Raw genomic sequence first — 20,465 nt, 5'->3', positions numbered from 1 at the left:
AATCTTAAACTTTTAGTGGGAAGTTTGAGATTTCAATAAGAAATTGTGAACAAGAGGCAGTCTGATTCCAGTAGATCGGTGTGGCTCTATCCTACAAAGTACCTAAGCATTAAACATTAATAATAAACATCACCCACGAACATGTCCCATAACCACGGCATCTCCGATGTCAACATCCAAAAACCAGGCCATAAAAGTCAACACTAACGCATGTAGCCTACAACTAAAGAGGAACCCACGGCCCTCCAACAGGCGTGCTGGGCGACCTCAACAAAACCCCCATATTCTCCTCCTCTGCCAAAACGGCCTCAATATTCCTGGCCCGCATTAAATTCCACCAACGCTGAAATTCCTCCCTGAAACACTCAGAATCATACAACGGCCCAAACATCACCGGCTGAGGGTCATCATCCGGACCATTCCCGAACCCAGTGGTCGTCATCCGAGCAAGAGTCAGTCTCCACCACCTGGTTTGTTCCGACCAAGTACCGAAGTTGATCCTGAGAACCAACAACGTTTCAATATATCGAGCCGGCTTTGCCATTATAACCGGGGCGATATCTTGTGGAAAGCGGCCGAAGTTGGGCTGACCATGCTGATAACCCGTCAGGGGTAGTCGACCGTCATTACTCAACATGTAGCTTAGATTTGTTGGCCGAGGGATCCCGGTCGGGATTGGGGGATTGCCTGGGAAGTACCACCGCTTGGAGTAGAGGCATATGTCTATGTGCGGTATTTCTCCCTGTTCTGCTGCTGGTCCCCGAGCACCAGAGCTTTGTGAAGCTTGGGATGGCGTCATGATAATCTCAGGGTGGGTGTAGACGTGAAAGCGGTGGACAGGCATCGGGCGTCCTGATTCACGGGTCGTGGCAGTGGCTGAGGCGCAGCGTAGGAAGTAAGGGTATTCATGGACATGTTCGTAGTTGCGGAAAAAGTTGGCGGCTCGTGTCAAGTGCTCATCCTCGAGTATGAGATCGAGGTTCTGAAGGAGGTTAGCAGATAGAGGGGAAGGTTGAGGAGGGCATGTACTTGTGCTATGCTGTGATATCCCATAGCCCTCATCGCTAGATCACCCCATAGTAGACATGGAATACCCTGGGCTTTGAGAACAGAGCTGATGGATGAAGCGAATCTGTAGGAGACAATCGGGGTTTGTGGGCGCTCGAACAGGAACTGGTACATGGATTGTTGTCCTGTCATGGTGGTACATATACGACAGTATAGAAATTGAGATATGAATGTTATGAAAAGATAGTGACAAAAGATGGCGATTAGGAGAGGTGTAGTAGAGACGTAAAGGAAATAGAGGGACATGTGGTAGAAGGATATTGTAGAGGATGTGGTAGTAATGTCAGCTCTTCATAGTTCCTGCCTGATGAATATTAATTCACACGCCAGGCACAGGGAAAGAGCTGTGACATTGTGTTGCCAGTCTACGTAAATAAATACAAGTTCTTTCCAGTTTAAGTACGGTGCGTACTACAGAGTGTGTCAACCACAAGTGTCGAGTGTTTCACATACAGTATTTTCGTCGAAGAGATCCAATAAAAGCAAGATGTGTGATTTAGGGACACATAACTATGTATCTAGAGCTATTCGTCTGTATCCACCGCCCTATCGGACTCGGACATTCGAAAGGGTCCCGCCTCGTCATCTGTCGAATATGGTGCACGGGGTGATACGCTCGTTCTATTATCCGGAGGATTTTCTTGTCCCCAATGGCTGTCGAGAGGAATGGGCTCTGGTTCACCGGACACCCCCATCTCGACTCTTATCTCTTTCTCCAATTTATCTAGCAGTTTCGTGGAGGTTATGCTGGTATATTCCCCAGTCCTGCATGATTCCCACCATTCTCGGCATGTCTCGCTGAGGGTTTTTCGTTTTGCGTCCAACTCGAATACGGCGCCATAATGAGCTACGTAAAGTATTGGCTTGAAATGTTCTTTCAAAATCTCCTCCCAGTCTATTTCGGTTATCTTGAAATGCTCGTCTCGCACCTTCAGGTAAACCAGGGCCTCGGCGAATCGAGCAGGCGTGGGCAGAACCAGGGGGTTTTTAGTGGGAGGATGGTCCTTGACATTGGGTCGGTGAACTCCCTCCCAGCGGAGCCTGCGGTCTAACGATAGCATAAAGTTCTCGTCCGCCTCGTTGGCCTCCGTCTGCACAGTGAACTTGGGAAGTTTCCAGTACACATTGGATTTGCAGTGGAGTCTTAGATCGTGATGCAGTTGAGGACCTTTCGTCACATTTGCTAACTCCTCCAATCGGGTATGAGAGAATGAATCGAACAAGTGGAAAACGTGAACCGGCTTGAGCTCGTTGACAGGACAGGCTCCTCCGTTGTAGGGACACCCTGGGTAGTTGTCATCGTCTTTGAACCCAGCCTTGCGCAAGATTTCAATGGCGTCTTTCACCTGTTCGTCCTCAACAACCAGGTCTACTGAAGTTGGTATCTGCCTCGTTGGTAAGCACAAGTTTCTGTACAGAATAACGCGTTACATGTACTAGACGTACGCTACTATCATTGATTTCATGTTCGAAGATATATCTTAACATGATACCCCACAGCACACAGGGGATTGGAGGATCGGCTTCCTTGAGAATGTTACTTGCGTCCGATCCTATGATAAATGTATCCGTTTGCCCGTGATACTCGTCCCCTTGATACTCATAGGATGTTATCGTGTATTGGCCTGGTGGTCGATATTCCTCAGGTGGGTCATCATCGCTCATGCGTGAATGAAGAAGGGACGACGCTTCATTATCCGCTTCGTTACCCGCTTCAGTATCCGCTTCATTTCCCGCATCGGATGCAACTGATATTGGATAATGGGATGGATGACCTTCCTCAAAAAAGATAGACGAGGGAGACATTTCGTTGGAATTCCAACTAGCTGCCGTAGGTTTATCGTCCATTGCGAATCAAGGTGAAGGACTGTAGTCGAAAAACCAGTCCGTTGTGTGACACACCGGTGATAATAAAAGGTCATATACCATGTCTATCCCCTCTGCCTTTTATAGTTGAAGATAGTGCTGTATTCATGCTGGATATTATCATGATAGTCAAGGAACATTGCGTCTCAACAGCATTAGTTCTGGGAATATCCTGCTTCTGCACGGCGAGAGCCATTCCATCTCTGGCAGAGATAGAGTCTGCTTGGATTATTGAGCAGTGAGATAATATCGCCTGGGTCATTCCGATGTCTTGTAGAGGCCAGGTATAGTAGTATACTCTCCTGCGGAGGACTAGTAGGAAGGAGTGGCTTATTGGGGTTCATTGATTTGCATAAGCTAGTAATATCGAGTAAGGAGACATGAAAGGTACAAGTGATACCAGTATTGGCTTATCTACAGATGTAAGTATGGCGGACGCAGTACTTACGATGCTGTGATAGTGTCACCTGATGCAACGCAGTGCTCCTCCCATACCTGGCAATCGCATCGCTCGACAATCCAACATGTGACTTTTATTCATAGAAAGGAGGTGATACGAGGAACTATAAGAGACAGCAAAATCTACTTGACGACGATGCATTAACCCAAGCGATCTATTATATACTAAGTACTTTTGTCATATACATGCACACATTTTCCCACCATAATTACATTCCAAACATTTGGATCTCATACCACATCAATCAGTATTGTCATTAGCAGTTACCGTGCTTTAAAGAAGATCACAGTTCAAGCGTGGAACTTCTTACCACCGGCAACATGGGACGGCTTCAGAAGGGTCAGCGAGTCACCAACAGTGCCATCATCGCCACGGATCAACTCCCACTTGAGAGCAGTCTCGTTGAAGATAGTCAGCTTGCTGAAGCCGTAATGGACCTTGTCCAGCAGGGCGGTGATGTTGGTCAGACCCTCGCCGTCGCTGAATTCGCTGTGACTCTCGATGTTGCCGGCCATGCCGTTGATGATATGGGTGATGGACTTGCCGTTGTGGGCATAGTACGTGTTGTTGTTGACGATGGCGGCGGTATCGATGGTGCCGTTGGCTCCCAGAGGATAGAGACGCTCGTACCAATGGATGTGACTGAGTTTGTTAGCGGGAAATGTGGTACCTTTGCAACACTGGCACTCACCCAGAAAGGTAGGCATCAACTCCATACTTGAGGAGCAGACCCTCGAACGCCTCGCGCACGTGCAGCTGGTACGAGGAGTAGGCAGAACTGTACATAGGACGGTGGCTCATGACTATCACCCATGGGGTCTTGTTGCGGTCAACCTTGGCCAGGTCCTGCTGCAGCCAGTGCCACTGCTCGTAGGACTTGGTCTCGTGGACACTACCATTGACGTTACCGAACGGACCACTGTCGGTGATGAAGGTCTCGCTTTCGCTGGGCAGGGTCTCGTTGCCGGTCACATCCTCGGCAAAGTTCCACTCAGGGCTGTTGGCGAAGTCGGTCTCACCATCGATGGAGACGAAGTGAGCAAGACCGTAGTCGAAAGAGTACCAGAAGTTGCCGACACCGCGGGTCTCGGGACCGGGCATGCGGAAGCGGTGCTGGTAAGCGGTGAAATTTCTGTCACAATTAGCCACTACACCTTAGGATTAGGGGAGAAAATATCTACCTCTGGGAAGGCGGGCAGCTGTAGTAGGTTAGGTTATCAGTGGGAGCAGTGCCGTTGGCAATGTCGTCGTTCAGGTAAGCAGTGAGGATGTTGTGAGGACCGTCAAACTCGGCGCACGAGGCTTCGTGGTTACCAGGCAAGACCATGTAAGGAATCTTCAGAGTGACGTTGTTGAGCCACTGTTGCCAGAGATCCCAGTTAGACTCATACAGCACGCTCATATCACCACCTTGCGGGCCACCTTGGTCGGGGATTTCGCCCGCTGGCAAGGGCTTCTTGTACTCCTCTGGAAGAGGTCCACCACCGGGAAGAGTTGAGCTGGTGCCGTTGTAGCAGACCGGCCAGTCGTCGGCGCAAGCTAGGATGCCAGAGTACCAGTCATCGGCGTAACTGAGGTCACCTCCGTGCCAGGCGAACGCAGTTCCTTCAGTGGCAGCCTTGACCAGCTGCTTGTGTGTGCCATGAGCATTGGTGTATCCCATATCATTCAACACAGCGACGCTGAACGAGCCCGGGTGACCTGCAGGACGGCTAGTCTTGAAGCTGAGGACATCCGATTGGGTGGTGCCATTGGCGGCGGGAATCTGGTAATAGTAGGTGGTGTCGGGCTCCAGACCGTCAATGCTAACCTCGTGAAAGAATTGACTGCACTGGGTGACTGCCTTGACTTGTGAGCAGGAGGGAGTGCGGTCGTATCTGAATCCATCAGCACGCGGCAATACCAACTAGGAGTGGTGTACATACGTGTGGGAGTAGCCCTGCGCAGTACTGTTCAAGTTGCGAGGGTCCTTACCCCAGCGAACAGCAGGCAGCTGGCCCAGACCAAAGGGGGTCTGGTAGTGAATGTGCATGCCCTTGGGGATGTAGGACAGGGAAATCACATTGACGTTGTTCCTGGGATTGGCGGTGGCCGGCTTGACGGCCGGGGGTTCAACCAGACGAGGGAAACCTTTGCCATTGCCATTGATGGTGGGATCGACCCAGTCGCCGATCGGGACGGCAGGTCCAGTGTAGGGGAAACGCTCGTCGACCACCGGACGGGCCTGGGCGGCCGTCGCGGAGAGAGCGACAAGCAGGGCAGAAGCAGCAGTTCCCTTCATGGTCGTGTGCTTTCAGGTGACAAGCAGAGAAGATTCTTGGCTGATCGGGGCACAACTCTGGGGCCGCCCGACCGGTTTATATCCCCCGCGACCGACATGTTTATCTCCAGGTCGCGATAGCAAACGCAGCGAGGCAAGGGATCACACGTGTAGATAGGCCGGGCAACAATTGGCTTCGGAGGAGCCGACGGGGAGCGGCGATGCATCGATCCAGGTCGGCTAGTTGCGACCGGAGGACAGCGGAGAGACTAAACTGAGCAGGGGACCAGGCAGTGAGTGGAGAGCTTCAGCTTCAACTCCATCGCCACTGAAGATATCGCTAACAATCCAGCATGTGCCTCATTTCCGCCCCAGCGATTGGTCAGTACTACCTTGTCCTCAGGCACCCATATTCCCATCCCAGTGGGGCCTGCTGACTCCCAGCGCTATGATTGGCTGGTCACTGATATTCACCCAACAAGCATCCCGGCACGTGTTGAGGGGGTGGTCAGCAATGAGATTCTTCCTGTTTCCAACTCTCTTCTCCGCATTGGATCAGGCAATTCTAAGCATTATCAATAACGAGACGCATGCCTGGTTTCCACATACACTTCGCGAAATGCTTATATCCGTTGGACCCAAGGTCTACCACTCCCTGGTGCACGTGGTGCCTGACTGGACTGATATGATGGTGGACATGACGTCCTCCCGAAAGCTACCAGAACTTGCTAACACACAACAGGGCTGACAGGGCTGACAGGGATGCAATCTGTCTCACGCAATGGCGACCAGGAATTGAGCACGTGTGGAAATAGCAAGGTAGTCTATGTTCTGTGTCATGCTACACATAGGAATTGAAAGGAAAAAACCTCACCACTCAGCAACATAGTAGGGTCTCCTTTCCCATCAGCTTACCACTAACGGTGCATTAGACACCCTATTGTATTAACAAGCACTCTTTGTTACTATAACATTGAAGGAGAGCAGGTAAATACATCTCCACGTTTAATCCTATTGACCCTGCACCTGCACGCCAAGTCCACAGCGACGTCGATCGACGTGTATCCCTAAACAGGCGCGCGACCAGTACATATGATGCCTAAACAAGAATCAAATAGATTATTTTGCACATCGTGCATGGGCAACAACAAACACAAAATAGTCGTTAAAGTATTAAGACGGTGTTCGGTTGAATCTAATCTCTACCAAATGCTTCTCATCCCGCCAGAGCATTTCAACCTTTATCCAGCACTGGACTCCAAAAAGTTTACTTATAGGATCACTTATAATCAATAATACATCTTGAATATGTACAGCTACCTCAACCAGCCGTATATAATACGCGCAACCACTAATCCCCCACCAACCCCAACCCTCTCACCTACTACATATATACAACCCCTCAACCCCTCAAACCCCAAACTTCCCCCCCTCCGGCACAGCCAAATACGAACACCCCTTATAATCGCACGTATCCTATCACAGCCCTCATTAGCCACCTCCCCCCTTCCAAAACAACTAAAAAGAAATGAAGAAAAAACATACCTTATAAACCTCCGTCCCCCACCAACTAAACCCCTTACTAGCCCCACTAAAATAAACCGCAAAGAAAATCACCACCCCAGCAATCGACACCGACGAATCCAACGCCGAACTCAACACAAAATTATACTTATACCACCACCCCCACACCCTCCTCCGAATCCACCACCCAAACGTCAATCCCACAACAGCCCAACTGCCATAACTCGTCCCCGTCGCCGGAGGAAGGTAATTCAACCCGCCCAGAAACAGCGGGATATGAACTCTCCGCCAGAGGGAATTCGGGTAGCGGCGTTTGAGGAAGTAGACGGGGATGGGGAGGACAGCGCCAATGATGAAGAAGTAGAGTAAGGAGCTGTAGCCGATGCCGTTGGTGAAGTAGTGGCGTGGGCCGATGGCGCCCCAGATGAGACTCGTGTTGAATTTTGTCCTCGAGAAGGGACAGCTGAAGCCGTTGACGGCGTCGCTGGTGCACACGTTGCTGATGTTGCCCAGACTCCAGTTTAGGACGGCGACGGAGCTGAGGGTTCCGAAGATCATGCCGACGCATTGGACGATGAAGACTTTGCGGGGTGGGATCTAGGGATTATGTTAGTATTTAGGGATATCGGTGGGTAAGTGATGGGTAGGAGCAGGTGGGGGATGGTACCTTGCAGTAATCGCAGAGTTTCATATCCTCTGCAAAGTAGAGGCCCTTGATGGTGGTGATGTAGCCGATGTCGAAGAACCAGATGTTAGCCAGGACTTTGCCTTCGAAGACGAAGCCGGCGACGATGCGGCAGAAGATATCGATGTTGATTTTTAGGTTGGATGTCGCGTATACGATTGCGAGCTGCGTAGTTGGTTTATTATTAACCTTTGAACTATTAGTGGATGGTATAGGGATACACTTACCGGGCCGTAAAAGACCATAGCTACTGCGCAAGCCAGCAAGACACCGTACCATCGCAGTTCGACGTTCCAGTATTCCACGCTGAATATGCAGATAAATAGTGCCAGTACGGCAGCACCGAGGTACCATAGGAACGGGACATCGCGGTGTCCCGAGTTGGTGTCAGTGTGTTTCTTGTCCTTGGAGAAATAGCTGCGCACGACATGCGGGACTCGCAGAGCGCCTGCGGCTATGTCGTGGCGGTTCTCGAGGATCACCCAGACTAGGAGGGAGCTCAAGGTTGCGAATGATAGACCGAACATGTTCAAGGCGTAGGTTACGGGCATGTAGACCTGAAGTGTTTGAGTCAGTAGGGATCGTGGAGATGTAACTGTAGCAAGGTGGCATACCGGAGAATAGGCCTTGTATTTTTCGATGTCCAGTTTGTAGCCGGTCGCTTTGCTGACCACTTTGGATGCTTTGTAGGTGGCGCCGGTGTTATCATAGACTGAGGAGGAGATGATTAGTATGAGGATATGCCGGGGCAGACGGCAAGTTTCATACCTGACGAGCTCTGGAAAGGAAGATAGCCTGTATACCATACATTGCGGTAGTAGCAAGCGACAGCGACAATCCAGATCCAGAACACCAGGGAGGAGAAAACATTGATGATTGCCCACGACGGGATCAGCAGTGGTGATCCGACGTAGGAGATTTGACTCCCTAGCATGGTATTAGCCTGGCCGTGGCACAGTCATGGACAGGTACTTACAGTCAAACGTGATAGGCAGCAAACCCATACCACTCTCCATGCCGAAAAGTTGATTGACCACTGTGCTCTTGGGGTTGATCCAGCATGGAAATGTGAAATAGCTCAGCGCTGGGAAGATGAAATCCGGGAACCAGTACCAGCAGAAGGAGATGCAGAAGGCAAGACTGAAGAATGCGTAACGAGACATTTTCCACGTATCCTTACTACTTCTCATTAGACCTTTGATTTCTTCCGGGATATAGCAGAAGCATACTTACACTCCTTGTAGATCCCCTTGAGCCAAATTGTGCAACGTTGTCGTGAGCGAAGTCGTGCTCAGCACACCCGGCCAGATAAGTTCCTTAGGGGCCACTACCACGGACCGAAAGAAGCCAGCCAGGCAGAAGCCGACCAGGAATGTTCCCAATGTGATCAAGATCTGGAAGCCCCAGCCGGCTTTGTATCCGTAGAACATCTGTTGTTCCGTCAAGACGTCTGCTCCTAGTCGGACGTAGATACTAAGGTTCGACATGATGTATACTAATACGTGTTCCTATATCGAGTACCTATTAGGACAGGTTTGACGATAAGTCAAGCGTACGGCTATTCATTGCTCACCTTCTGGTTAAACGGTCCGGGATTCAGGTTGAATCGGCACACGCCGAGGTTGACATCCCAGCTCGGAAGGGTCTTCTCCCACAGCTTGCCTAGCGGGTACGCCAGCAGCAAAGTCACCGAAGAGGATATTGTGATGGATGGTTTTCGAAGGGTGTAAAGGGTATTCAACCCACTGGCCACAATACAGAATCCTATACCGAGAACCCACATTCTCAGCGTCAGGATAGGTTCTGTTGGGTCATCTTCGTGGATACCGATGCCTGCCGCCCGTAGTACTTCGGTCTGGGAATCTACCTCGGCTGGTGGTTGTGTTAGCAGCGACAGCAGGGGCAGGGGTTGAAGCAGAAAAACTCAAACTCACCACGGTCGGTATCCTCGACAGGGTAGACACTCTCCTTGTCGAGACCATCTTTGGTGTCGGTGGCCATTTCCGCACCAAAATCAACAGCTGAATAAGACCAGGACCATGGAAAGTTATCAGATCAGATAGGTGGCATCAGATAAGATCGATCCCGGGCCGGCGTGTCTTAAATATATCCAACAAAACTTGCCAACAAGCCAGGTCATCGGGTGAGGGATTATTCTGCCACGGATTGTCGGCACCCACAAATCTCCCTCGGACTAACCTAAGCCTTAGTGGGCCGTGTTTGGACGAAAACACCCCAGCCCTATAAGGCGAATGGGTGCCTGTGGTTCCGGTGGACCCTTCGGGTTTCGTGTGCCCGCGCAAAAGCTTTCTTGGCGACTTGGCCGTGATCGAATCGACCCGAAATGTTGCAACTGGCAAGATATTGATCCATGGTGATGACATGAAAGGAATGCTTCTGTTCGAGTGCCTGTATAAAGTGTCTACTATCTAGCAGGTGCATTGTCTCAATTGACTAAGGTGTAAGCACTTCTGCCCAGCGCGCAAATGAAAAAAGGGGCATCGTGAGGAGATTGCATTTCTCCCGTGGTTCATATCGCGCTAGCGTGGTACTCGCATGCTTAGCGGGTAATGAACGTCAAATCACTGGCCATATTAGCGAATCAACTGAGACAAGGCGCCTTATCTGATCCCTTTTGCCCGGATGATTGTGACTGCTCGGCACAGTACGTAAGGTAGTTGCATTTCCGCGGTTTCCGCGTCATTCGGTGTCCCAAGTCTGCCTGTGGAGGTGTCCTACAGGAATTGGAGTCATAACGTATCTCAATTACTGCGTCAACCAACCCCCAGTAGCTTACTCACGTCCTCATCGCGTTCATATCCTTAGCCGACAAGACGCAACAAGTCGGAACTCCTTCCACAAGTGGAATCCATGACGGGCCCACAAACACAGTCCCTCCAGTGATATCCTGTTCAAGGCTAATGTAACACTAACACTCCTATCATCCTGCATCTGGCGTGATGCCTGTCTCCAGACAGACCTGTGGGTTCCTTCGCTGGTCACTTTGCCCCAACCAACGAGAGCTAAGCCGAACCTCCCGAGTGATCTTGGCATTCTGTCGGAGAGGGGTCACTGATAGAAATGCGAGGTTGGAGCTTAGTAGGTAGAAAGCAGGCGGGTATCAGAATTGCCGGTCGCTCAAAGAAGGTTAGTTGCGCCGTAGAGTAATTTCGGACGAGTCCACAGCTCCATCTGTTTTCACTGACTTCGTCGGCGTCAAGTCCAGGCTTCGGGTATATTATCGGAAGTCCTTGATTCCTTGGTATTCCTGGATGGGACTGCGAGCAGGCCTTTCCACCGGATGCATGGTATCATGCCTCGCGCCTTCTGATCCATCCGTCGGCCCACTCGACGAACGGTCTTGGACAACTCGATCATTCCCTTCAGCCTTACGGCAAGGCTGACAGATCAAGCATTTGATTGCGTAATGGTATGTGTTTGCTCTTAACTGACGACCGGGTCTGGCCGGTCCATCGTTGAGTGATGATAAACGCGATTCGGAAAGCAGCTTTCCGAGCAGCCAGGGTTGTGAAGTTGATGGAAAAGATCACAATCTCGTAATAGCAACTAAGTAGCCAGTCGCCTTATCATGCTTTGGGGTCAATAGCTTGTCACGAAACTAGTCATATGGATAACTGCTTCTAACGCTAAGATGCGGTTGATATAACAAATCTCTGTCATGAGGACCAGTTGAATAAAGAATGAGGGACTGTTCTCGCAGGGTAGTTTTCGTACGTAACGATAATCCTCTATTCAGGTTGACTAACATACATTAAGATGACTGTATGCAGCTATATAATCCGGGTACACTGCTAATCAGCCTATCATGTCCTTGATATCACCGGGTGGAGTGAGTAATGATTCCAGCGCCGAAAGAAGCCAGATTAAGCGACCCCGGGCAAGATAACCTTTCCAACAACAGCGGGTGAGCCATGAATATGGAAAGTTTGTTGATGAGGAGTTCTTTCACATGGTGTTCGACATGCTGACATCACTCTGTCTATGTAATAACTATGGGGGTTTTAATTGCTCGTCTCTCGGATATCTCATAATAACTATTAATTGGGAATATAATATACATCGTGAAGAAGAATGTCTTCAGCAGCAACAAACACACAACAGCCACCCACCGCTTTTCCCTCCGCAACATCAGAAACAACATCAGACCGGTCCGCTTCAAACACACAGCATGACCCCCAACTTTTCCAACCGCATTATTTCTTCTTCTATGGCAGCCTCAGCGACCCTTCCTTCTTAGCAAAGGTGCTCAATCGTCAGGATAAACCGGCCGTCCGGCCAGCGATGATAATGGAACACGGAATGAGAATGTGGGGTGAATTTCCGGCGCTGTTGGATGGATGTCCCGAGAAGCCGATTTACGGGGTCGGGTATAAGGTGCGTTCGCAGGTGGAGGAGGATCGCTTGGCAGAGTATGAGACGGATATGTATCGGAAGAAAGGGTGTCTTATTGAGTTTAGGGATGGGTCGAAGGTCCCTGGGGTGACGTTCGTGTGGAATGCGGATCCGGGGCTGTTGAAAGAGGAGGGCTTTGATATGAAGGACTGGTTGTTGGAGCAGAAGGATAGTCGTGGGGAGGGTGAGGTGGGAATATGAGGATTTGGGCGTGGGTACTTCTCAGATTTCGCGTGTAATGATGCTTAAACTTCTTTAAATATCCTGTACTAATGCTGTCTCAGATCGGTTTCTGACGAAATGGAAGATCGAAGCTCCTTTTTGTATGGGTATCGTTTCCTCCAGACGTAGTCTGCTCGGCCGCATCATTTGCTTCATTTTTAGTGATGGTGCTCTCGCCGCGTTGACGGCTCTCGTCTCCATCGTGCCTTTGGTGTAGCTTGTGCTTCGCACCGTCTACCTTCTCCTGCAATGCGCGCACCTTTCGCTTCGCTCGCGTGTAACCTTCTATACCTGCCAAGACAGCGTACGACTTGCTGATCGAGACGTGTGACATGTCGACACCTTGGTCTTGCAGCGAATGGATGAAGGCGCGGAAGTTGGCGGCAGGGGGACGATAATGGCCACTGTTGATGTCAGCTGAGGCACTAGAACATAACGAGGGTACATACCTCAAGGGCGCTAGACTACGTAGCTGTCCATTTCTTATCCTAATCAACCCAGCAGCTGCAATGCGCGCACCTCGCAGAAATGAAGAGTGCTGAAAGGCCCCGGACTCTTTGATGCCCACAAACAGCCGGAAGGTAGTATCAGCAACCTGTCTTGTTAGCTACTACATCACGGACCATAAGGGGAAGAATAAAGCCACAGCGACAAGCTTACAAAGATCCACATATCCTCCTTCTTCGACGACTTCCCCTTCAAGGTCTTAAGGATCGTTCCCGGACTGACATGCGCTAACTTCTGTCCCACCTTCGTCGCCTGATAATCATCCTTCTCCTGCTTCCCCAAAGCATCCTCATGTTCACTAAGCGAGCTATATCCCGACGATGAATCCAACGAATCACTCATCTCCGACAACACCGGACTTCCATCATCCGTATTTCCCCTAAACCTCGGCGCATCCTCCTCAACAGGCACAACGCCCCTCAAACTATCCTTGAACCGAGCATTATCCGTCCAAATAAGCTCCCCATTTTTCGCCCACCTCAACTTCCCCGCCTCATCCACCTCAACCAGATAATTCATCCGCTCCTCTCGCGACAAATACCTCACCTGCTGTCTCTCCAGCTTCTCTCTCGGACACTGAGGCAAATCCAACCCACTCCCCTCCCCATAGTCCAACCAGTAGAAGAAATTCTGATTCGTAGGCGAATTCTTCCAATAGATATGATAGACCCGCAAATTACTCCCATGTCGGTGTTTCAAGTCCACCATTTCCAGAAAGTATTGCAAATCCATCATCTTGGCCGTAGTGCCAGCCGGGAGATCATGATGAAGAATACTGGGAGAGGAGCCTTCCGTACCTGAACCATTTTCGCCCATAGTTTGACTGCCCGTCCTAGCTGTCTTCGACTCGAGATCCTCATCGTCATCCCCTCCAGCGCGCTTCGCGACACTCACAGCGCGGAGCCAATTCCGACGTGCGTTCGCGGTACTATCAACGTCTTCAGCTGGCGGCGCAGATGGTCGGTGTAGTTGTCGCCATTCTGCTTCTTTCACGGCCTGGTACAGTGACAAGATAACAACATTTAGCATGGTTCATAGAAAGCGCAGGATCAGGGAAAAGCCTACATCTTTCCATCGTGACGTCGACGCAGAGAGATCTAGTCCGTGAAGTTCCCGGCGCGTGCGATAGCCACGATATGTCCTCTATATTGGAGTTATTGTTAAAGGTCTGGCAGGATGTAGCGAGAGTAGAGGCCGACCTGGATGGTTTGCGCCGCCCTCGCTCGCTTCTCGGTGACGTCATGGTCAGGGACATGGCGGGCAGCTGCGGTCGCGGGGTCCACAGACCCGCTGGTGCTGCTGGGTTCCACGGCAGATGCCATGGATTGGATTAGGGGAGTAGGTGATGTTATTTAGGGGAGATGCTCTGGAGCCTGTGGTAGGTAAGAGTGAGAAGAGGATCATGAGCAGAAAAAGCAGCTTGAAGACGGGAAAGAAAAGATTGATTGTCACTGCGCCGAGCCAAGCCTGGGCGTTGGCGGGGCTGTGTAGATCCTGCCAAATGCCAATTCAATGTACAACTCTGTATGTAGCTATCAACCAAAGGATACTTTGGACTATTCACATTAAGGTAGACCCACTAAGTAGCCACTCTGGCTAAAAATATCTAAACAGTCACTCTCTTCGCTCGAAGATACTCATAATCCGGCATCGCATCACTGACCGCCTTCTCGATCAACTGCGCCATTTCCTCCCCGAACTCCAATTGCCACTTCTTAACCTCAGTGGGTATATCCACTACGGCTGGCTCTTTGCTCTTCATAACACCCGACGATTCATTTAATGTCGACAACATAACCGACTTTCCTGTATCCCAGTCAAACACGCCCTGGGAGGCCCCATTCGGTCGTGCGACGCTATCCGCATGCACCCCGCTCTCCCATTGGAATTGAAGCTTGCTAGGGTCGAGTCCTGCCAATCGACAGAACTTGGTGACAGCATCCGGGTTATGGACCACATCGTAGGCGTCCAGAAGGAGCGGGGTTGAGCCGGTTTGCTCGAGGGACCAGTCGAAGAGTGACCGGGTCCAGTGGAGGGTCATGTTGGTGAGTAGAGTTCCGGGTAGTATCTTGGTGTCCATGACACCCATATCGGAAATCTTATTCATGGCACGACAGAACGAGGGAAATACTATGGCTGGATGGCGGATGATGAATGCCATTGTCCATGTGCGGAGGTATTCGTCCGGAAGGACGGTTTTGTTGTTGGTGGAAAACGTCCTCGTCGTACCATACGAGCTAGGGACGTTGACGTGGAAGGTGGAAAAGTCATAAGGACCCTTCTCGGGTCCGTGTATAGCTTGCATGAAGGCCATGGGGTTGGAGAGCCAGAAGGAGTGCTCCTTGGCGAACATGGTCTTGTTCTCCCGCTCAGCTAGAGCGCAGGTCTCCTCTAGATGGTCAAAGCATTCTTGGAAGGTTGACTGGACCTCGTGTTTCGCTTCATCGGTCCATTCAGAGGGGGCCTGTGTGAGGCGACCGTCTTTAGCAACGGCGTGAAAGGCGTTGTAGAAGAAATAGCCGCCCCGATCGGCTGCGAAGGCGTTGGGTTGGCCGGGGATGTTGAGGATCTTCAGAAGCAGATTGGACGCAGTGCGGGGAACGCTGACCAAGAGAAGACGGCTGGGTGAGTTGTGGCTTTCCATGATTGTCGAATCGATTGATTGATAAGTTCAATTTAGGTTATACTAGGGCTGTTCCTTGTTCTCTTGTGTCTAGATTGGCTGCGGACAGAGCAATTGGAAGCTTAGAATATTGGGTCATCTTGGAGCTATATGGCGTGATCAGGTACGTACTATATATATGTTAGCCTGAATAGCTGCCAGGGATTCTACCCTGGATCGTTGCAACAACCTGCAGCGGAGCTTCGCGCCTTTCGAAGCTCCGAGAAGTGGAGGCCCCAAGACAGCGTCGCATTGGACTAGCCCTGAGAGGTAAAGCCGGGATGCAGACATGGGGAGAGTACGGATTTCGGCTTTAGGAACGTCCGAAAACCTGCTGTCAGAGAAAATGGGGTATAGTAGAGTATGCTATGTGGATAGGATCCCCAGCCGATAATAATGGACAAACCCCGGTCCGGGACGATTGTAGTATGACAAGCCGCAGATCACCGTTGGAGTGGAGACAGCAGGTGCCGATTGAGTAAAAAGGGATTTGCTGCCGATTTGTTCCAGGTCTCGCCATTTGTAGTGGCGGCTTTGACTCCGTTCAGCTGAAAGTTGATCGTTAGCAAACTCCGGACATAGGAAACCCGAGCTTGACGGTTGCGTGCTGGAAGCTGGATAAGCACTTACTCGAAAGAGTCGGTCCAAACAACTCCGAGGATGTCAATAAACTGCCTAGTATCTGGCTGCTAGAAGATATGCATCATGCAATGATCAATATATATTACCTTAGATGAGGCCTTGCATGCAAGTATAATAAAGGCTTGCCGTATGGAATTCTTTCAGGTGTTCTGGAGTCCGATACCTGCTAGGGCATACTGATCGCAACGGCTGGTCCAATTGCTGGGAGATCTATGAATCATCAAGTGAGAGGCATAAGTAGTAGAGACGCATTACTTGACAAATAACTAACTATGGGAGTAAGTACTTGTGTGAGGTGCAATGACATTGTACGGAGGAATGATGTTCCAGTCATATAGTATGTCCATTTCGTGGTGGAATTGCTGAGTATAGCTTCAATGTAAATTTAGATTTCGCCTAGCATTTTCATAAAGGCTATGAAGATGTCCTAAGATAGTCGGCATGTCACACGTTGACACTCCGTAATTGGGGATATTGAGTCGGGTGTGGCCTCAGTATGATCGAAGCCTGGGCTGCCTGTCGATCCCGGATCCCGGATCGTGACTCAAGTAAAAATCCAGATTCGACTCTCATGAGTGCGCACCATAAAGGTACTTTATATGGTGGTGACCACGTTTGCTAAGTCGTGAAATTCCGAGTGTTGACGAGAATGTAAGGCATATTATCTTGACTGTCAAACTCAGATGACGGCACCATGTCAATGAAGAAGACAAGCTTTTGGTTCCGAAATGCAGAGAAAGGAGTGGAGGATTGATTGACCTCCATAAACCCTCATTGTTGTTCGGTCTCACATCACGCTGTCGCTTCAGACACTGGCTCAGCCTGTGCTTTCGGCATCTGGTCCGGCACATCAGCTTTGGTGCCTTGGGATTTCTCCTTGGCTGCAAGCTTTTCCTGTCTATGAAGAGCACGCGGAGCCATGCTACCTGTTTTGGCAATGGCCAAATTCCGCTTGCGCCGACTGTGCCAGGGTCCATCATCCGATTGTCGGATATAGTACCCCAGATCAGCAGTGGGATCCCATTCGGTCTGGGAAACGCCAATGCCCAACCATGAGAAACGATTTCCGTTGTACTTGATATCCCAGTCATCAGCACGTGGCTCTCTCATTGCCTCAAGATAGTGTAGAGTGCTTCCAGGCCAAGTCGTGGGAACGCGACCGCCGATGGAATGATTGTTGTGGGAGTTGCGACAATTATCCGTCCAAACGGCTTTTTGCATGAAGGAGCCGACGTGCTCCTTGAACTCAGCGCAGACATCCCGCTTGAGAGCCATGCTATGGATGGGTTCCGTTTGGTAACGGTCGATAAAGGAACAGATGTAGTCTGCTTGAGCTTCAATCGCGACCATGGTCGGACCATTGGAAACAGGCGTATAGGGGCCAAGCATGGTAAAAGTGTTGGGAAACTCGGAAATACCTATTCCCATGTAGCCCATGATCGACTCGGCCCATTCTGTCTGCAGGTTGCGACCATTGGGTCCAATGACAGGGTAGCGCGGTATGTAGGAAGTGTCAAAGCCTGTGGCACAGATGATAATGTCGCCTTGATGCTCCTTCCCGTCTTCGCTGACGCAACCAGATGGTGTTACGGATGTCACACCACCGTAGACCACGTCGACATTCTCTTTTTTGAGGGTCTACCACGCGTGTTAGTATCACCTAGAATAACCAGGGGCGTGGAGTCCTCACATTTAGATACCTGAAGCCCGATGGTACCACACGCTTGCAACCAACAGAGAAGTTCGGTATCAAACGGTTTTCCATTTCTTGATCTTGAAAGGCGTTCCTCATAACGGATGTCAGGAGACCTTTTGCCTGCTCCTGAAGGACAGTATCCTTGAGGTACATGGCTGTTCGTAGTAGTCAGCAATAGTCACTGTCAATACGGGTACTTTCAACGTACTGAATATACTGTTCATCGTCCGCTCATTATCCCTGCGTAGCTCTGTCACGCTCTCCGGATTGTTCACAAAGTGCTCAATCTGCTCCTCGGGGAACTTGCCCGCCTCGGTGCTAATATCCGGCAGCAGCCACGTTGGCGAGCGGATAAAGATTTTCACTTTGTTAACAATAGGTTGAATGGCAGGGAGAATCTGAACAGCTGATGAACCCGCCCCGATCAGCAGCACATCCTTCCCTTCGAGCGACACGCTCTCATCGTACATCGCACTGTGTAGCTTGATGCCCTTGAAATCGCCCAATCCTGGAATCTCGGGCCAAGCAGGCTTATTGAGATAGCCCGTCGCATGAATCAGAATGTGACACCAGTCATGTACTGTGCGACCCGTTTTCAGGTCGGTCGCCGTCACTTGCCACTGGCCGGACTCCTCGATCCAAGTGGTTTCGGTGACGATGTGCGAAGTGTGGATGTATTTGCGTAGGCCATACTTGTTCGCGAAATCGTTAAAGTACCCTCTGATTTCGCTGGAGCCCGCGTATACAGATGACCAGTCTGCTTTGGGTTCAAACGAGTAGACATAGTTGTGGGAGGGAACATCACAGGCGCAGCCTGGGTAGCGGTTTTCGTACCAGGTGCCAGAGACCTCAGGGTTCTTCTCGTAGATCTGCATTCAAGGTTAGAAGAGCAGGTATAGAGAACAGGGAATAATACTATAGGTAACGTACAGTGAGATCGTAGTTCTGGAAAGACCTCTGCAGCTTGTATGCCAGACACAACCCAGAAGCACCTGCACCCACGCAGACCACCTTGACATGTCTCTCGTTGTGAATAGCTTCCGCTCGAATAGGATCCATTGTGAGTAGGCTTTCTTTTTCTTCTTGTCAGTGTCAGTGAACACAAACACAAGAGGAAGAGTTCAACAGTCAGGAGAACAGCGAAACAAAAGCTGCAGATGACTGATGTTTAGCCGAGGGGCAAAGCGAGATCATTGCGACAACTAACTAAGACCGTCGGATTAGTATGATGTCGACAAGCTCATTAGGTGGGGGCAAGTCGGCCATGCCGTCACAGTCTTCAGAGTTCAGACATTTGGAGCGAAGACTTCCAGCTCCACATGCATATGAAGCTAGTCGCTAAATCCCGAGCTGGCCAGACGGGAGCGAGCTGAGCATGCCACAAAGCATAGTGTACAAGGAGACTAGGAGGTATCTACTATCTCCGTTTTCCAGCCGTTGATGCTGACCGGTACTCACGGATACTCCAACCACCACAATCACCCTGGTTTTGGTGGGGTGCGCTAAAGCCAACGAGGCAGTGTTAGCGTGGCCCCGGTGGTGTTACATCTTGAAACGGGCTACAATGGGTATGTTCACCGCTCGAGAAAAAATACCGAAACGGACAGCCACGATTGCATTTACGCTGTAATTTTCGATAGATTTACACTCCCACTCTCCGAAAATAAAAATAAGAAAATCTACCAGGTGAGGTCCAGCTGTGACAATCATTCAGATAGATTTTGAGTTTCCACATAAAAAAAAAAAAAAAAAAAAAAGTATAGAACAGGGTTCTTCCACAGTGGCGCTGTGCCCCTTTTTTTTCCTTTATGGAACGGGAATAAACGGATGTCGGAGAACCCGGACCTCTTCCGAACGTTACACAAAGCCTGAGGCAGTGAGGCCTGCGATTGCGTACTACTATGTTTGCTGCACCGCGCATAATTGGTTCTAATGCGCAATGCGCAATACACTCGTCCGTTGAAGTATTGGGAATATCTCCTCTCTTGAAATATTACAGTGTGGAATAATTCACATATTGAGTTATTCCACAATCTCCACTCCGCTTCCTGAAGGACAAGGAATGGGCAGATCGTGATTGGATGGCTTGCCTATCAGGATTGCCAGTGCATCTGTCAGTAGACTAGTAGTACTTAGTACTTACCATTGAACTAATTTCTCACCCCTGTAGCAAATTAACAACAGTCGTCAAAAGTAGCACGTCTAGGAGGGTTGTACATAGTAGTAAACTAGGTAGCAAACAATCCCTACCTTCAATATAGTCACGTTTGTAGCAATCCTATATAATTTCTCACAACTCATTCCGGCTATCCTTCTCACCGTCTTGTGTACCAGGTCAGCACTAAAACATCACCTCGTATACCCCAGGGTCTACCCCATCTCAGCCACCACTAACCAACACGCCCAATCCCGACAGCTAAACCCACAATGAGACAAAGATCCCGATCCGGACCCTTCCCT

The 20,465-nt window shown here is 50.2% G+C and overlaps 8 protein-coding genes across 8 annotated transcripts; 1 reads left to right on the top strand and 7 right to left on the bottom strand.

Annotated features, from left to right (window-relative positions):
• Nucleotides 1-223: 223 nt before the first annotated feature.
• On the bottom strand, nt 224-1,200 carry AtWU_03933 (methyltransferase domain family protein; the record flags this gene model as incomplete). The annotated part of the gene is made up of 2 exons (XM_035499044.1): nt 224-982; nt 1,030-1,200. 2 exons carry the CDS (start codon nt 1,198-1,200, stop codon nt 224-226), a joined length of 930 nt encoding a protein of 309 aa, XP_035354937.1.
• Nucleotides 1,201-1,592: 392 nt separating this feature from the next.
• On the bottom strand, nt 1,593-2,916 carry AtWU_03932 (similar to An13g01740; the record flags this gene model as incomplete). Its single annotated transcript, XM_035499043.1, has 2 exons — nt 1,593-2,453; nt 2,515-2,916. 2 exons carry the CDS (start codon nt 2,914-2,916, stop codon nt 1,593-1,595), a joined length of 1,263 nt encoding a protein of 420 aa, XP_035354936.1.
• Nucleotides 2,917-3,684: 768 nt separating this feature from the next.
• AtWU_03931 (purple acid phosphatase family protein) lies at nt 3,685-5,675 on the bottom strand (the record flags this gene model as incomplete). The annotated part of the gene is made up of 4 exons (XM_035499042.1): nt 3,685-4,036; nt 4,086-4,526; nt 4,576-5,271; nt 5,320-5,675. The coding sequence occupies 4 exons, from the start codon at nt 5,673-5,675 to the stop codon at nt 3,685-3,687; spliced, it is 1,845 nt and encodes a 614-aa protein (XP_035354935.1).
• A 1,389-nt stretch (nt 5,676-7,064) lies between these two features.
• On the bottom strand, nt 7,065-9,864 carry AtWU_03930 (sexual differentiation process protein Isp4; the record flags this gene model as incomplete). The annotated part of the gene is made up of 10 exons (XM_035499041.1): nt 7,065-7,130; nt 7,200-7,775; nt 7,846-8,028; nt 8,091-8,420; nt 8,478-8,575; nt 8,632-8,790; nt 8,840-9,042; nt 9,097-9,371; nt 9,437-9,735; nt 9,798-9,864. 10 exons carry the CDS (start codon nt 9,862-9,864, stop codon nt 7,065-7,067), a joined length of 2,256 nt encoding a protein of 751 aa, XP_035354934.1.
• Nucleotides 9,865-11,955: 2,091 nt separating this feature from the next.
• On the top strand, nt 11,956-12,477 carry AtWU_03929 (gamma-glutamylcyclotransferase family protein; the record flags this gene model as incomplete). Its single annotated transcript, XM_035499040.1, has 1 exon — nt 11,956-12,477. One exon carries the CDS (start codon nt 11,956-11,958, stop codon nt 12,475-12,477), a length of 522 nt encoding a protein of 173 aa, XP_035354933.1.
• Nucleotides 12,478-12,556: 79 nt separating this feature from the next.
• Nucleotides 12,557-14,327, bottom strand: AtWU_03928 (IQ calmodulin-binding motif protein; the record flags this gene model as incomplete). Its single annotated transcript, XM_035499039.1, has 5 exons — nt 12,557-12,902; nt 12,948-13,093; nt 13,159-14,001; nt 14,071-14,148; nt 14,205-14,327. The coding sequence occupies 5 exons, from the start codon at nt 14,325-14,327 to the stop codon at nt 12,557-12,559; spliced, it is 1,536 nt and encodes a 511-aa protein (XP_035354932.1).
• A 284-nt stretch (nt 14,328-14,611) lies between these two features.
• AtWU_03927 (uncharacterized protein) lies at nt 14,612-15,649 on the bottom strand (the record flags this gene model as incomplete). Its single annotated transcript, XM_035499038.1, has 1 exon — nt 14,612-15,649. One exon carries the CDS (start codon nt 15,647-15,649, stop codon nt 14,612-14,614), a length of 1,038 nt encoding a protein of 345 aa, XP_035354931.1.
• A 1,452-nt stretch (nt 15,650-17,101) lies between these two features.
• On the bottom strand, nt 17,102-19,064 carry AtWU_03926 (flavin-containing monooxygenase; the record flags this gene model as incomplete). The annotated part of the gene is made up of 4 exons (XM_035499037.1): nt 17,102-17,947; nt 18,000-18,160; nt 18,214-18,874; nt 18,936-19,064. The coding sequence occupies 4 exons, from the start codon at nt 19,062-19,064 to the stop codon at nt 17,102-17,104; spliced, it is 1,797 nt and encodes a 598-aa protein (XP_035354930.1).
• Between the last annotated feature and the right edge of the window lie 1,401 nt (nt 19,065-20,465).

The sequence above is a fragment of the Aspergillus tubingensis genome (genome assembly GCF_013340325.1).
Source record: "Aspergillus tubingensis WU-2223L DNA, scaffold_6, whole genome shotgun sequence".
NCBI classification, from domain to species: domain Eukaryota; kingdom Fungi; phylum Ascomycota; class Eurotiomycetes; order Eurotiales; family Aspergillaceae; genus Aspergillus; species Aspergillus tubingensis.
Note: the sequence above shows the minus strand (reverse complement) of the source record. Positions and strands in the feature narration are given on the sequence as shown.